General features: G+C 40.4%; 1 protein-coding gene across 1 annotated transcript in view; it reads left to right on the plus strand.

The window, feature by feature from the left end:
- Window positions 1-17,265, plus strand: part of PDE11A (phosphodiesterase 11A) — a 721,237-nt gene that overhangs the window by 439,995 nt on the left and 263,977 nt on the right. The window contains exons 9-10 of the mRNA XM_040357670.1: window positions 588-680; window positions 10,444-10,494. Coding sequence (XP_040213604.1) covers window positions 588-680; window positions 10,444-10,494 — 144 coding nt within the window. The remainder of the gene's footprint in view (window positions 1-587; window positions 681-10,443; window positions 10,495-17,265) is intronic.

A 17,265-nucleotide genomic window follows, 5' to 3' on the forward strand; every position in this document is an offset into this window, starting at 1 on the left:
TTATACACATGCATCCGGTGCATGTAGATTAGGGGCCGAGTGCATGGATTAAGGGGGCGGTGCCCCTGCGCCCCGTATGGATGGGCCACCATTGGTCTGGAAGCCAATAAATCACTACCACAGACAGAAAGCCAGCATTTTCTACAGGAAAGGTCAGAGACTCCATATTCTCACAGTACAAATGTACTTAAAAAGCATCCCTCTTATTTTGAAGTTGAATAAAACAGTAGGATTAGGAGGTATGGTAAACTACAGCAGTATATACATGGTACCAAAACTGGCCAGCTCAGTGGGAACCAGCCGACTTTCAGTCCCTGTGACCGCTGTCTGTTCAACAGAAGTAGTTCATGCTGAAAAACCAGAATTCGATCAGTGCTTTCAGCCAATGGATGCAGTCCTGCTCTGTGTATTGTGACAGAGGGAATAGCTGGGAGGGAAAGATCACCGCATTATACATGTCGATGCAGTGATCGGTCAGTTTTTACTGAACGTGTTTACCCAGTTTTAGACTTTAATTTGCAGTTTGATAGACCAATCCAGAAACTGAGTGAGATTTGGACTTAATTGTACTTTTTACTTTTTTTTAGGCTTTTGTTATATTTTGTGGCCTTGGTATTAACAACACGATTATGTACGACCAAGTAAAGAAATCATGGGCAAAGCAGTCAGTCGCTTTAGATGTAAGTATTTAATATAACATAAAAAATATCTTACAAAGGATGCAGGCTGCACTACCTCAACATACATTTCTCGGTAGCACTTTATTGTTCCAAGAGCTCCAAACATTCTACCAGAATCCTTGTAAAAATATTAGAGTTAGATGTTCTGGTATAATAACCAATGGCTGAACTTTTCCAAATTAAAAACATTCCTTGACATTTTCATGGTTGGTTGGTATAATAACAGTAAAACAAAGTAGGCAGCAAGGACTAAAATACACCTTTGTAGCACTGAAAGCTAAAATGGAGCCACTCAGTTTCTGAAAGTCTAAAGCCCTGTGCACACGATTGGTTTGTCTGATGAAAACAGACCAAAGGACCATTTTCATCGGACAAACCGATCGTGTGTGGGCCTCATCGGTGAAGAAAAATAGAACATGTTTTAAAATTTTCCTATGGATAAAAGAACGATAGAAAAAAACAATCGTCTGTGTGGAAGTCCATGGTTCAAAAATCCACGCATGCTCAAAATCAAGTCGACGCATGCTCGGAAGCATTGAACTTAATTTTTCTCAGCACGTTGTAGTGTTTAACGTCACTGCGTTTGGACACGGTCGGATTTTTGACCGATAGTGTGTAGGCAAGACTGATGAAAGTCAGCTTCATCGGATATCCATCGGATTAGATTCCATCAGATATCCGATCGTGTGTACAGGGCTTTAAATATGTTTATTGATGTTATCTGATACAGGGGAAATCAGCTGCTCTCTTATGCGATTAACTCTTCAGGAGCTTAATCATAGGATTACCCTCATGATGGAGTGATAGACGTAAGATGAGCAAGTGGATTTTCCCTGTATCGAATAACATCAACAAAAAAAAAAAAAAATTCAGAAGTTGAGCAGCTCCACTTTTGCTTTTAGTGCTACAATGGTCAGCAGATCAAGGAACGCCCGCTGCCAGCATACTTTGGTGGGTGGAGCATTCTTGGGAAAGAACGTGGTTGGTATATTTTGTAGAACACACCATGTTGTTTATACATCAAAGTAGAACTAAAGGAAAAAACTTTTCTTTGTTTGTTTGGGATAGAGTAATGGAGGGTAACGCCTGTCATTTTTTTTTCTTTTTTAGCCATCTGTGTCCCATTGGGGAGATTTCACTTCTCTCCCATAGCCAAAATGGAAAGTGATAGGAAATTTCTTTAAAGTGAGGGAATCCCTAGTTGTTACCAGGGTCACCAGAACTAATGTCCTCATTGGAAGATTTCCAATCTATTCCTGCTCTGATAAAAACCCCAAATTTGTGATATTCTTTCACTTTCACTGTCGGTGATCAACAGGACAAATAGAGAGGGTGAATCTCCCTAACAGGGCCACAGACAACCATAAAAACCTGTGTAATAACCCTTCCCACTAAGAAAGTTTTGCCTTTATCTATACTTTAGTAGTGAACAAATACCTAATTCTGGTCTCTTAAAGTCGGTATTAAATGTATAGAAGGGGGTAGTTTCACTTTAAGCATAATTTTCCAAAATACTCAAAATTCTTTATCAATAGTAGAACCAGTTACAGCCCATTCTCTTCCTTTAAAGTTTTAGTTGACATATTAGTACAGAGATGCCCTTTATATGGAAATCAACAGCCTCAAAAAAAGTTGTAATTGCAAGAGTTTAGAAAGCCACCACCGTTATTTCTTAGCATCTAAAACATAAACTGCCGTGAATAATGATGAATAAGAAACTCGAGGCTATGTGAATGACAGAATGGATATCACTGAAAAAGTTTGGCGTCTTCCGGCCACAGTCTGCGGGCAGACTGCGGGCAGGACGTCACCTCTCCCCCCCCCCCCTCGTTGTGTTCTGGGAACACTCGGCTCCCAGAGCACAGCAGGAGCCAGTCAGTAGGCGCAGCACGACTCGCGCATGCGCCGTAGGGAACCGGGCAGTGAAGCTGGAGCGCTTCACTTCCTGGTTCCCTCACCGAGGATGGCGGGGGGGCAGCAGAGTGACGAGCGATTGCTCGTCCTTTGCTGCGGACGACGCTGGACTCCAGGACAGGTAAGTGTGCCGATATTAAAAGTCAGCAGCTGCAGTATTTGTAGCTGCTGACTTTTAATTTTTTTTTTCAGCGGACATCCGCTTTAAGAACGAGTTCAATTGGTGGGCTTAATTTCGCTTTAAATCATTGCTCAGTTGTTAGCAGTTATTTTTTGTACTAAACAGAATAAAAAAATAGGGGAAGGGGTTATTACTTAAACACCACAATACCTAGTTCCTTCTAGCCATGGTAGGGACAGTATGCATCTCTATACAAAATATGTCACCAACATAAGGAGCGGAGGGGGGGAGACAGAGAAAGCTGTATTTAGATAACACTGTTTTACTGATTACTGACAAATGACTGTAATTCCAACGGACAAACTGCTAAACATATGTAATTCTAATTTAGAAATTTGTGAAAATGAATTTCAAGTTAGGTTGTTATGTTTGAGAATGTACAAGATGTGCTGTAATTAAAATGCATACATAAATAAATAGAACTATGTAGAACCTATTAGCCACATAACAAAAAGCAAAGGAGGTTTCCCAGAAAAAAAAATTAAAATACATTTTTCACTTGTAACGGCACCTGCTGCTGAAACCTGCTATTGCAGAACAGCCCATAAACACAGACATCGGAATTAGTGTCAAGGACACGCCTTAGAATTCCATCTGGCCATTATTGATGTTGCTTTCAACAGATTTTTGTACCTGCAATGAAGAGAAAACCAGCACATTAATGAGTAAAATCTGAAGCGGGATTTACCTATATCAGCAAAAAAATTACACCAACATTTCAAGAGCATGACAGCCCTCTTTTTTAGGGTGACTCTGTCTGTCACCTTGAAAAAGAGGGCCACTATGCACTTGAAATGTTGCTGTATTTTTTTTGCTGATATGGGACTTCAGTAAATCCTGCTTAAGATTCTGCTTCTCTTAATTGCAGGATTTTGTATGGTACCATCATAAAGCCAAGCACCTGTGGTATGGTTTGATCAATTGTTAATTGTGAGATTCGTGTACGGCCCCATACACACCATAGAATCTATCCGCAGATAAATCCCATCAAATGGGTTTCTGCGGATAGATTCTATGGTGTGTACACTCCGTCGGATATTTATCCGCGGATAAATCTCCCCTGGGATGGATTTCCAGCAGATGGATATTTGCTGACATGCTCAACAAGGCCATCTGCTGGAATCCATTCCAACGGATGGATCCGCTCGTCTGTACAGACTTACCGGATCCATCCGTCTAAAGGGATTCCCCGCACGCGTCGTAATGATTTGACGCATGCGTGGAATTCCTTATATGACAGCGTCGCACCTGTCGCCGCGTCATAATAGCGGCGACGGCGCGACACGTTATCGGCAGAGGATTTCAGCGCGGATTTCAATGCGATGGTGTGTACACGCCATCGCATAGAAATCTTCTGAAATCCTCGAGAGGATTTATCCGCGGATACGGTCCGCTGGACCGTATCTGCGGATAAATCCTCTCGTGTGTATGGGGCCTACCAGTCAGAAACAGGTACATGAGTTTGTCACAGGAGGCAGCCGACACTGAGGCTTAATATTACTGCACTCAACTCTTGGCCAGTGTGCCTGTTACACAGACAGGCACATAATCCATAGATTTTTATTGCAGTGTGGGCAGAGCCTGGTGGGAAACTCTATGTGACTATTGACTTGATAGGGCATGGCAGTGGGCAAATTCCATACCTGTCAACATACCTCCCAACTTCTTGAGATATGAACGAGGGACACCTATTAGCAAAAGTATGTAAGCATAGGACACACAGCCTGCCACGCCCCCTTAAAGGAGAATTTGATTAGTTAAACCCATAAGTGTTTTTTTTCTACCACTACTAATTCTTTATACTGTTTCTGAAATTTACAAATTCAGCAAGCTAGAAATCGGATGAAAGGTTTAGCACTGGGAAACACTTTTTGAAAAACAAAAATTGCATTTTATATACAACTATAAAGATCAGACCACAATTAGGGACAAATTAGGAGGAAAGAGGAACAGACAGTCTTTGTTCCATTCCATTCATTTTTAAGCTTTTTTCGGAAATTTAAAAATTCCGAAAATTTTTAAATTCTAACTTTTGGAATTCCCCAAAAATTTTGAATTTCCGATTTTTCAAATTTTCGAAATTTTCCTATTTTTTTGAATTTACGATTTTCGAATCTCCTATTTTCGAATTTCTGAATTTACGAATTTCCAATTTTCCAACTTCACAAACCACTTACCAGCTTTATAGACCCACTGCTGTTTAAGGTCAAATTACCCTTAGGCTCCATGCACACTGGACGCTAAAATAACGTTATAAAAACACCAGTAGCTTTGCAGGGAGTCTTTCAACGTTTTTTAACGTTTTTGCATTAGAGCCCATTAGCGTTTTTCAGCTTTAGCATTTTTTAGCATATTTTTTTCAATGGATCAAAAACGCTAAAAAAAGCTTTTATCGGCGTTTGCCTTTTTTTCAATTTTTTTTAGCACTTTGAACGTGATTTTCGGGCGTTCAGAAAAAAAGCCATAAACTCCACTGCTCATTAAAGCAGAGGTTCACCCAAATAACATCTATATAAGATGATATTCTTTATACTTCCAACATGTACAGTAGGCCCTTTTTTTTTTGGCTGTACATACCTTATAATCTATATTTGCAATCCGGCTTCCGGGTACTCACTCCCGCGGGAGTAGGCGTTTCTATGCTGCGGCGCAATGTCATCTGGGACTTCGCCCAGATGATTGACGTTCTTGAGAAAAATCCCCCCTGGCGGATAAGGCCACCCTTATTGCGTAGGCACGTCACGAGAGTCACGGAGTTTCCGAAAGAACCGGAACATGCAGAGCTGCGCGTCAGCTCTATACGGCGCCTGCGCAGTCAGCTCTACACGGCTCCTAGTCGGTGCGCAGGCGCCGTGTAGAGCTGACTCGCAGCTCTGCATGTTCGGGTTCTTTCGGAAACTCTGTGACGCACCTACGCAATAGGGGGGGTCTTATCCGCTGGGGGAACTTTTTCTCAAGGACGTCAATCATCAGGGCGAAGTCCCAGATGACATTGCGCCGCAGCATAGAAACGCCTACTCCCACGGGAGTGATTACCCGGAAGCCAGATTGCAAATATAGATTATAAGGTATGTACAGCCAAAAAAAAAAGGGCCTACTGTACATGTTGGAAGTATAAAGAATATCATCTTATATAGATGTTATTTGGGTGAACCTCCGCTTTAAAGCTGAAAAACTTCCATGTGTGCATGGCCACATAGGCTAACATAGAGTGGAGTTTATGGGCTTTTAAAAAAAACGCCCAAACTCCAATAAACTGCAGTTTATCAGCTCCAGTGTGCATGGAGCCTTAGGATCACGAGAGGGTTCCCCCACTTCTCTACCTAGCTTATTCAACATCACCACCTCAATTCTCTTGCTGTCACGTACCAGACGAAGGCTGAGATTCTGAGAGGGCTCCCCTTGCGGCTAAGAGCAGCGCTTCCCTGAAAGTGGTACAGGGAGAGCAGTGACCAGAGAAGCATGGTTTGCCAGGTACTAAGATAATATGAGCTGGCCACTGTAATGTAGCAGGAACAGGCTGGATGAACTGTACCGCTGGCGTGCTTATGGAGTACCAGATAAACTTGACTTGAGTAGCAAACTGGAGACAGAAATGAGAGCCAGGCCGGAGGTAATACACAGTAAGATCAGTTCAGATGATGAGATTGGATAGCTGGGGTCATACACAGGAAGACGGATCTGTAGCAGAGTCGATAAGCCAAGCCAAGGTCAGACATGGTGGAACATGCCGGAGTAAAGTCAAAAGTACAAGCCAAGGGTAAATCAGGAGATTAGAACCACAGGTCAGAGCAAGACGGGTCAATAACAGAAGTTCAATCGGGATACACAGGAACACCGGAACAAGGGGAAGCTGAAGATAATCCAGCAATGAGCGGCTCCAGCAGCAGGCTTAAATAGGCCAGGAAGTTCTGTCCACATCAGTCACACTGTGCACCATGGCGGCCATGATTGTCTTGGGCGGAATTACCAGTCCTTCTTCGGCCATTTCTCTGACACTTGCTCTCTGGGGTCTACAGTGCTTATCTCTCTCTATGGGATAACATATACTTACCAATATATAAATGATTGCTACAGTGGTGATAATGTCTATTACCTGCACTGTTGCCTTTGTAAATTGTGCAAACATCTATCAATGATCTCTCTTATGCCCTGTACACACGATCGGTTCGTCTGATGAAAACGGACCAATGGACCGTTTTCATTGAATATTGGATATCTGATGAAAAAATCCATCGGTCCGTTTTCATCAGACGAACCGATCGTGTGTACAGGGCATAAGTCTCTTACTGAAGTAATGAGTCTTTTCGTGAGTCAATATTGTGGCGTTTCTTTTAAATAAAAACTCTTTAATGTTTAAATGAGTCCGTTTATTCTGTTACTGCTGGTAAAGACGTACAATGGAAGTCAATATTCTTCAAAGTGCAGTGCTTCGGGAACACAATGTCCTCTAAGATATACTGTAAAATATCTTTTCACTGTGGCCTATTTAAAACCTTGGCAGCAAAGATTTCACAATTTATGTAGATTTTTGTCTGCAATAGTAAGCATATTCACTACCTAAAAAATTATTGAGTACCATTATACAAAATAAGGAATAATACTGTGGTCAGATAAAAAACGGTCACATTATCACCAAATGTTATTGAAATTGCAGATTATTAAGCTACATGTTACTACTTGCTACCACTAGCTACTTATCTACCACTAGCTACTTATGTGGAGTCATTATAGGTGTGTATTTGTTCTAAGTACAGGATTACGTTGGTAAAACATACAGCATTTATATATTATACATTCCACTGAAATGCAGAAACTAGTCCTTGTCAAGTGCTACTCCCAAAAGTCATCTAAAGCCGTGTATACACGATCGGTTTGTCTGATGAAAAAAGACCGATGGACTGTTTATGACCACATATTACAGAATATCCACATGAAATCAAAGCGAGGGAAACCACATAGTGTAAATTGGCTAAAAAACTTAAATTTAGATACACAATACAGGTTCTACACACATGATGAAACATGTTTATGCGCATTAAAAATCACAGTTCCCAGCTGTACAGAAGATTCCAAATCCAAGAAGGCATGGTGATGTCACATGCGTAGGCTCCTCCCAATGCAGTTTGTCACCTAGGACGTCCTCTAGGGCATCCACGCCACATGATCCCCCATGCCTATTTATATGTGCATTCAACCAATGGCTGTATGTAGCCTTTCTGAGGTATACGCTGAATCTTTTGTGCATTCATGTAAACATTACACATGTGCATTCGTTTTAGTCAGAATGCATTTTCATCCGAATTTCGGTTATTTTCGTTATCGTTTTAACAGACAAAAATGAATGTGCAGAATACGAAATCCGAAAGATCCGACATAAAAAAATACTTTATTTTCGTTTTCGTTGCTACAACAGTTCGATATAGATAGGAGATTAGACATGAAGCTGACAATAGCAATCTGTGTATATCGAACCTGTGGTCGAATGTGCCTAATCTTAACTATTAGTCCAAGATTATTCTACATAGAGAGAAAAGATTCGACATTATAGAATATTGTTGGGGTAGACCATTCGACATGAACGATGAAGATTCGACGAAGCAACGAAAAACATACAAACATTGAATCTGTCATTGAAGGCTTATGGTGTCTGTTGAAAGTTCTAAGAAGATTCGACAACCAGCTAAACTGTACGACGCTGCAATCGTACATTTCCGGTCAAATGCTTGGCCCATAGGCTATAGAAGAATTGTTGGTTGACTAGTAATACTAATTTACAAATATAATTATTACTAGTGTCATACAACATTAGAATTCTTCTATAGATTGTAGGTGGAACAATCGACTGGAAATGTACGATTGCAGCGTCGTACAGTTTAGCTGCTCTGCTAATCTTCTTAGAACATTCGACAGACACCATAAGCCTTCAATGACAGATTCAACCTTAATTAATTCGGATTTTTGGACAATTGCATTTTTTTTGGGGAGTAACTAAATACATTTATTTTTCAGACGGAAACGAAATTCCGAAACAAAATATTTCAGTGTACACATGTCGAGTAAACATGAGTATGTGAGTTTGATGTATTCCCAGAATGCAGACATTTTGTGTTCACGGAATATGTCGTACGCCCATGCGTGTATATATGCTAACGTACAAAATAATTGGCGTCTATCCAAGTATGGTCAATTATAGCCAGACATTTTTATGGCCAGGTGTATGTGTTACCTGTACCTCCACGGGCAGGGGAAAACCCTGGGATATTACACTAGACTAGAGCATATCTCCCAAACTGCCCGTGTGCATGAGGCCTAGAACTCCACCTATCCCCCATCACTCTCTGTCCCACTTCACATATATGCATTGTTTTTTTTTCAGCAAAACAGTGCTGATGCCTTGACTCCCAAAAGCTTGCCCGTACACTGTGTATAAGGAAATGGCTTCTGTAAGGTGTCGTTTTAGAAGCAGGCCTTCCTCTATAGTAACTGAGCTCCCAGCAAGGTAAAAAACAAAAATTATGCTGGGACATGCCCTAGATGGGGTGGAGGAGGTTTGGGGGCACATTTGTGCAATGCCTGGACAAACACTTTAATAGAGGGCCTGTGGTATCTTTTGGCACGCCTCACTATAAACTTAACAATATCGAAAGATTATTATTTCTATGCCTGATCTGATGTCACATTATAGTTTGCATTTTATGCCCTAGGCAATAACTAAAATGACACAAAATTCCTATTGCTAAATGAAATCATGGTGAACGGGCACAGGGAATAAGAAGCAATTATCTGGATTTTACAATGTGACTTTAACTTCATAAAGCATGGTTTAAATAGATGACAGGTTACCATTAGAATTTTTTTTTCTGGAAATCTGATCTGATTCCCTAACTTTTGATCCTAATGGCCCTATTAAGAAAGAATAAGCAAGCCCTGCTAGGTGTACCATAGCTGGATGTATCTAAATGACCATTAGTGGCAAAGAAATGATTTATGGTGATATTGTGATTTTTTTCATCAGCCGTACCTCAAGCAGAACGAGTATTTCCCACTGTTTAAGCCATTATGGAACAACAGTGAAAAGCAATATTACAGCTCAGAGCATTACTAATAAATGCACATACACACTTTATGAATTAAATATCATTGTTAATTAGTTTATAATTAAAGATGGGTGAATTTTTAAAGGGATTCTGTGACACGTGATGCAAGATCAAAGTGTTGTAGAGCAGATTAAACCCATGTTTTTAATTTCTTAACCCACGCTACCCATGCTGAGTAATTAACGGATGAAAGTCATCCATTTTTGAATCTATTATTAAAAGTGAATCTGTGTTAGCATGTGATTTAGAGCTTATACTGGGCTAGTTATTGAGATTTATCTGCGACAAGAAGGTTTGGATGTAGCTATAATTTATACCTGCTGCAGTTTGCTCCCCCCCATATGTAAAGTATAATAATAGGTAGCAATCATTGCTGTAGCTATATTGTATGTCCATTTTCTCTTTGGGGGAAATAGGTCTTCATCACAATCTTTATATAGAATGTATGGAAAAAAAAAAATAGCAGATTTTTTTTTTTTTGAGCACTAGGCTTTTATGAGAATGGTTAGGATACTAAGAGCTGTAAGAAGCATACATAATTATCAATTTTGTTGTTTGTTTCCTTCAGGTCCTTTCCTATCATGCAACATGTTTAAAAACTGAAGTTGATAAATTTAAGGTAAGGTAAACCATTGTTATTTATGTTAATTGCTGTTTGTTTTTTTTTTGGAACATTAAAATGGATCTACGTGACGTGCACTTTAAATAAATAGTAGAACACATCAACTTTTTAAATAACTCCTAAACAAATGAAAGAAGCTCAGCATTACATGAGAGAATTGCAGAAGTCTATGAAAGCATTCTCCATTTGACTTGCATCTACCTCTAATGTCGATGTATCTGAGGCCTAATACCCAACCCAGTTTCCACATTGCTTTCATGATAGTTTAGATTTAAATATAGAGCTTCAGTGCATTTTAATAAGGCAGTTGAGGGTATATATAGTGTATATTATTATTTTCTATGATGTACAAAGTAGTGAAGGAATTTTTGTCTACTGCGCATGCGCGAGTGGCGCTGTGCTTTTTGAATGGCCCCGTCGTCTTCTGGGAAACACACAGGTCCAAGAAAGCAAGCGAGGGAGAAGGAAGAGGGGACGGTGCAAATGCAGAGATGATGTACCTTGCCGCGGCGAGGTAGGATGGAAGTCCAGATGGAGAAATACAAGAAAAGGTACAAAACGGCTCTAGAGACACTTTAATTTTAGCCATGGAACTCTGCTTTAAGCAGAGTAAACATCTATCGAAATCCTACATTTTGAACCATGTGTACTGCTGTTTGTTCAACAGAAGCTGGTCAAAAGACTGGCTTCTGTTGAACAGTCATTTTGAAAAAACAGCATTCGATCAGTCCTCACAGCCAATGGATGCAGCGCTGATCAGTGTATTCTGAAAGGATGAAGAGGGATTCTCTGCTGTCAGAATACAAAGACACTAATGATGTTGATGCAAGTTTTTCTCCCAAGAAAGCTTAACATGTATACTCAGATTTAACAATAGCAAACAGAAGCAAACAATGTCCTTGAGCTTAGGAGAATGCCTACAAACACATATAAGATAAGATAAACAAAGCTCAGGTGGTGTACAGCTTAACTGCAAACACTTAAGCCTCGTACACACGCACGGTTTTCTCGGCAAGAACCAGCAAGAAAACTGCTGGCAGAGCTTTCTTGCCAAGTAAACCGAGCGTGTGTACGAGGCTTTCAGGTTTCTCGTCAAGAAAACCACCCAGAATCTCGATCAGAAAAATAGAGAACCTGCTCTCTATTTTCCTCGTCGTGATTCTCGGCTGTGTTTTCCTGCTGAGAAACCAGAGCGTCTGTATACTTACCTGTCACCATGGAAACACGCATGCTCGAAATGACTTTGACGCATGCGTGGTAGCTTTCAAGGGCAGTGTAGAGTGTAGCAAGATGGCGGCGACGGCATCGAATGTGACGAGCCCATGCTCGTCGTACTCGATGAAGTCACCGCGTTCTTGCCATTGACACTTGGCTGGCAAGAGATTCTTGCCAAGAATCTCGTCAGGAAAAAACATTTTTTTTTCCTGACGAGATTCTGGCCCGTGTGTACAGGGTTTGAGACTAGATTCACACATAAGCAGGTTGGGAATCTGTGATTAACCGCACTGCTTCCCAACCGGCAGACAAAATGTGCTGCTTTATAGCAGACAAAAGGGTTGCCATTATTTCTTAATGGAGCCCCATGCATTGGAAAATGCAGCATATTTTAAGATGCAGGAAACTGCATGATGACGCAACATTATGCAGTTCTGCGCAGCTGCCCTGTGGGTGCGTTTTTAGAAAAAGCGGTTGGGGAAATTTTCCATGCATCTCCGGCAGGTACAGCAGCCAATTCAAATGAAAAGGCCGCTGTGCCCACTCAAAGCGCCTGCAAAAAACAAAGAGGTGTGGACCTAGGTTAAATTTGGATAGAAACACTCCAGCTTAAAGTAGTTGTAAAGACAGAAGTTTTTTTCTATGTGCAGAAGCCCCCCTCAGCCCCCTAATCCTTACCTGAGCCCCATCTCGATCCAGCGATGTGCACAAGTGCCCTGGACTCTCCCTCTTGGCTGAGACACAGCAGCTGCGTCATTGGCTCCCGCTGCTGTCAATCAAAGTTAGTTAGCCAATGAGGAGAGCGAGGAGGCAGGGACGAACCGCAGCTCTGTGTCTGAATGGACACACAGAGCTGCGGCTCGGGTGCCCCCATAGCATGCTGCTTGCTGTAGGGGCACTCAAAAAGAGGGAGGGGCCAGGAGCGCCAGCGAAGGACCCGAGAAGAGGATGATCCAGGCTGCTCTGTGCAAAACATGTTTGTTATTTTATTTTATTTTTTTATGAAACTTTAGTATTACTTTAAGGCAGGGTCTGTACATGAAAAAAGGGTGTCTACTTGCTCTTAAGCCTGCTCCCCCTATGGGCTGCAGTGGCTTAGAGCAATCCACAGTACAGACAGGGGCACTTTCATAATGTACCTTAGATTCCTATAGACACTCCATCCAGCCAATCTTTATGAACATCTCTATTAGCCTAGATTACTTTGATAAATGATTCTGTTCAAGGGAAACTTAATTGTACTGACTGCTTTTGTTTTCAATAAGACAGGCTGACATCTGCTTATCTTTCCCCCCTCTCGTGCAACTTGCAAAATGGGCACAGTCAGTACTGTGGGGATGGAAGAATCCCACAAGAGTTCTTTGTTTTCTGTTGTAGTTTTGTGGGCACCTATGACAGTAGTTGACTCTTGGAACAATAAAGCATTTATCTTTCTGAAGTTTATATTAAATATATCCTTTGTTGTTTGTTGCTGTACGTTTGCTTTGTATTGGGATTAGACTAGTTCTTCAAGTGACATTTTACTATACAGCATGAAAAAAAAAAGAAACGTTCAATGTCTGCTTAGAAAACACAACTCTTGCTGAGCCTTCACCACCTAACCTTGGTCAGGATAAAAACAGAAAAAAAGATCTTTAGTTATGAAGTTTGGGTCGTAGAGCTTCTGTAACAGGGGAGACTTTACGTGAATTTTATTTTATTTTGCATGGTTGGTAAGGTTGAATAAAGACACCAGTCAATCCAGTTCAACCTGTGTAGGTGTGGGTGTGTGAAAACAATTCTGTCCTTTTCTAACCATTTCCTATATCCTAGTATAACGTGTTCGATAAGATGCCCATCTAAAAAAAAAAAAATAATTATCCACATTTCCCGCTGGCACCCCGTTTTTGGAAAGGTGTTCCACATCCTAAACAACCCAACAGTAAAAAAAAATTACAGTTTAAGGTTAAACCACTTCTCATCCAACTACATTGAGTGGGTTCATGTCTTCTTAACCTCCCTGGCGGTATTCCTGAGTATGGCTCGGGGTGGAATTCCAGTACCATTAGCGGGCCAGACTCTGGATCGCATCGCAGTATCCAGGCATGGTTACTTACCTTGTTCCTTGGATCCTGCGATGTCTCCCCGCTGTGTGAGCAAGCTGTGTCCTCGCTCGATTCACACAGTGCCCGAGTGCCGCCGAACTCCGTTCCCTGCAACGTTACAATGCACGGAGGCGGATATCAGCGCCAAATTCAAAAGAGTAAAAACACAATACACATACAGTATACTGTAATCTTACAGATTACAGTACTGTATAAAATAATTACACACCCCCTTTGTCCCTAGTGGTCTGTCCAGTGCCCTGCATGCAGTTTTATATTATAAATAAAAAAAATTCTGCCTGGAAACTGGAGATTGTCCATAGCAACCAAAAAGTGTCCCTTTATGTCAAAAGTGGTTTTAGAGCAGCTAGAAAACAGCGATAATAAATTAGAATCACTTGCAGAATTGATCGATAGCGATTTGTGGGGAAATTCGTCATCAAACACTGAAAGTAATGACAGCGACATTTCTGCAACTGAGAACATTTCAGTGTTTTTGATTTGATTACATCATTGATTCATTTGTATTACTATTATTTTATTATTTGTTATAATTATTTATAGTTATTTATTATATTATAATTTATGATTTTGTGTTTCAAACTTTATCATACCCGGGATGTCCACTAGACTTGTTTGGACAGATTTAGGTATTTCCTAAGAATTGCAGGCCTAAAATATAAAACGCCAAATTTGCAAGCAAAACAATTGTACTACTTTCAGCATCAAAAATCTGAAAGAATCATACTGCCAGGAAGGTTAAACAACCTGATAATTAATATTTTTTCCCCATGCTACTATCACCATTAAGATATGTGTTCTAATACGATTATGTCACCTCTTAATTAAAGGGTAACTCTACTTTCGTGGGGAAAAAAAATAGCAAATAAAGAAAAAATAATATAGCATATACAATTGCGATACAAGTCATATTGTAATTGAATGTTATTAAAAAAATTACCTTTCCTTTTCAATCTGCAGCCGCTTTAAGTTTCTATAAATGCAAAGCAATATGTCTTCATGGAGTTGTTTTGTACACAGAATGTGTACTGACCACTCCCCAGGAACATCATTTCCTGCTAGTGTGATTGGCTCACCAATTTTCCCAGAAGTCTGCCTAAGATAGAAGTCAGATTTCAGGCATCCCCTGCAACAAAAATGGAATTTTTGGTTAGAGATTTCCAATAAAGGGATGCAGGCACAGCAGCTTTCCTCATTAGTGCCCTGCAGCTGCCACAGCTAACTGATAATTATGAAACCACTCCCATTAGACCCACTTAGCCCATGGGGCACAGACAAACACACATGGGTTTCTTCAGAATAACAAAAGGTAGGAATCTGCAACAAAGGTTGTTATAATCTTTGCAATGTACATAGATCACCCGGGGGATGCTTTTTTTTCCCAGTTGCTCTGTAAGCTTCTCTTCTCCAGTGAAAATAAGTTTATTGATTGCAGACATTCCTCATAACTGAGATCCTCCAGCCCCCATTTTAGCTTGTTCTGGACTTTGTCCAGTTCCAGCACATCCTTCCTGAGTGAGGACTGGTGACCGGAACTGGACAACATACTTAAGTTGCAGCCAAACCAACGTTTTGTAGAATGGTAGAATTAAGACTTATCCATTTATTAATTAAATGCCAATTTTATTGCAACAGTCCACTGGCCTTGCTTGTTGCAATTAGGCATTGCATGCTATTGCTGAGTCTGTCATCTATTACGACCCCCAGATCCTTTTCCATTCATGTTTTTGGCTCCAAAGTGCATTACTTTACACTTGAACCCACATTGAACCTCATTTACCGTGTATTTGCTCACCTCTCTAATTGATCAAAGGTCTTCCTGTAGACTTGCTATATCCTGTTGTTAAGGTTATTACCCTACTAAGTAGATTTGGACTAGAAATAGGCACACAATATTAATAGTAAAAAACTAGAGGTATTTTATTTCTATAGATGTCATAAAAAACAGTTACAAATATAAAATCAAAGAAATTAAATCGATAACTGGTCCACACAGGTCATCACAATAGTATTAACATAATACAGTTTAATCATAGAAAACTCAAAAGAGTATAGTTAACGGTTTAGCTGTAAGACGTGTAACCAGGCGATGGGCCCAGAGGAAAGGAGGGCTCGCTCTACATGTTACGCGTTGTTAAAAGGCTTCCTCAGACGCATAGACATGTGAATAGAATTGACCGCGTTGAAAATAGACAACAATCTGTCTTTTTACTCAGACATTGGCAAATGTACCACCAAGTAAGTGTCCCCAAATTCGTTATGATCGCTTACTTGGCGGTGCATTTGCAGTCTGAACCTAAGAGTGGACCAGAGGTCTAAACCAAATTGTGTGATTCAAGGTTACCACTTTGATTACCGCTTTGACACAGTAACATACATTACTGCTCCGGACCAGCCGTGTCTCCCCTATACTACTGTTTGCTTACCAGCACAGATCGTCCTGCCATTCGCTACTCTAAATTTGTCTACATGATACTACTCCCCTGACTGGCTACTTGTTACAATACATTGCCAATGTCTAGGTAAAAAGACAGATTGTTGTCTATTTTCAACGCGGTCAATTCTATTCACATGTCTATGCTTCTGAGGTTACAACGTGTAACATGTAGAGCGAGCCCTCCTTTCCTCTGGGCCCACCGCTTGGTTACACATCTTACAGCTAAACCATAAACTAACTATACTCTTTTGAGTTTTCTATAATTAAACTGTATTACATGTATGTTAATACTATTGTAATAACCTGTGTGGACCAGTTATCGATTTAATTTCTTTGATTTTATATTTGTAACTGCTTTTTCTGACATCTTTGCTGCGCTAATGCCCCATGTGTCTGTTTATTAAAATTGCCTTTTGTAGAACACATTCAATATTTCTAATCTTTAAGAATGCCTGACTTTTATTTAATGTACTTCTTATGATGTTCAGTGCAATAGTGCAAATTCTACAGCATGTTTTATAGCTGAAAGCTGAAGGCTACATACTGCATCTTCTATTACCGCAATGTGATTCAGCCCCATTGCTCTGGTGCTCCCTTTTTCATTCCTATTCCTTGTTCTTTTCTTGACGCATTAATGAAAATTCAGAACAATTTTTACCTGTCTGAGACTGTATCTGTTTTTCTGTCTGCTTACAACTTGGTTGGAGGCACTGGTTAATTCCCAGTGCAGCATTCTTAAACTGACAACTACAAATAATATCATTCTGTTTTACCATTCCGTGTCGGTTGTGCCGGATTTGAGAAACCTAAGAGCGCAGATTTCAAGTAGAAGGCTTAGTCAGTGAGGGAGCAGAGGAGATGTTTGGGGGATTTAAAAGAATGTTTTTTTTTATACGAAAGCTAGCAAATTACCCCTTAATGACTGATTCTATGTACATTATGTAAAGCATCATTCATTGTTGTGAAGGTTTTGAGAAATTATTCAGTATGGCATTACAATGATATTAGCCA

Source organism: Rana temporaria, chromosome 6, assembly GCF_905171775.1.
Source record: "Rana temporaria chromosome 6, aRanTem1.1, whole genome shotgun sequence".
Taxonomy (NCBI): Eukaryota; Metazoa; Chordata; class Amphibia; order Anura; family Ranidae; genus Rana; species Rana temporaria.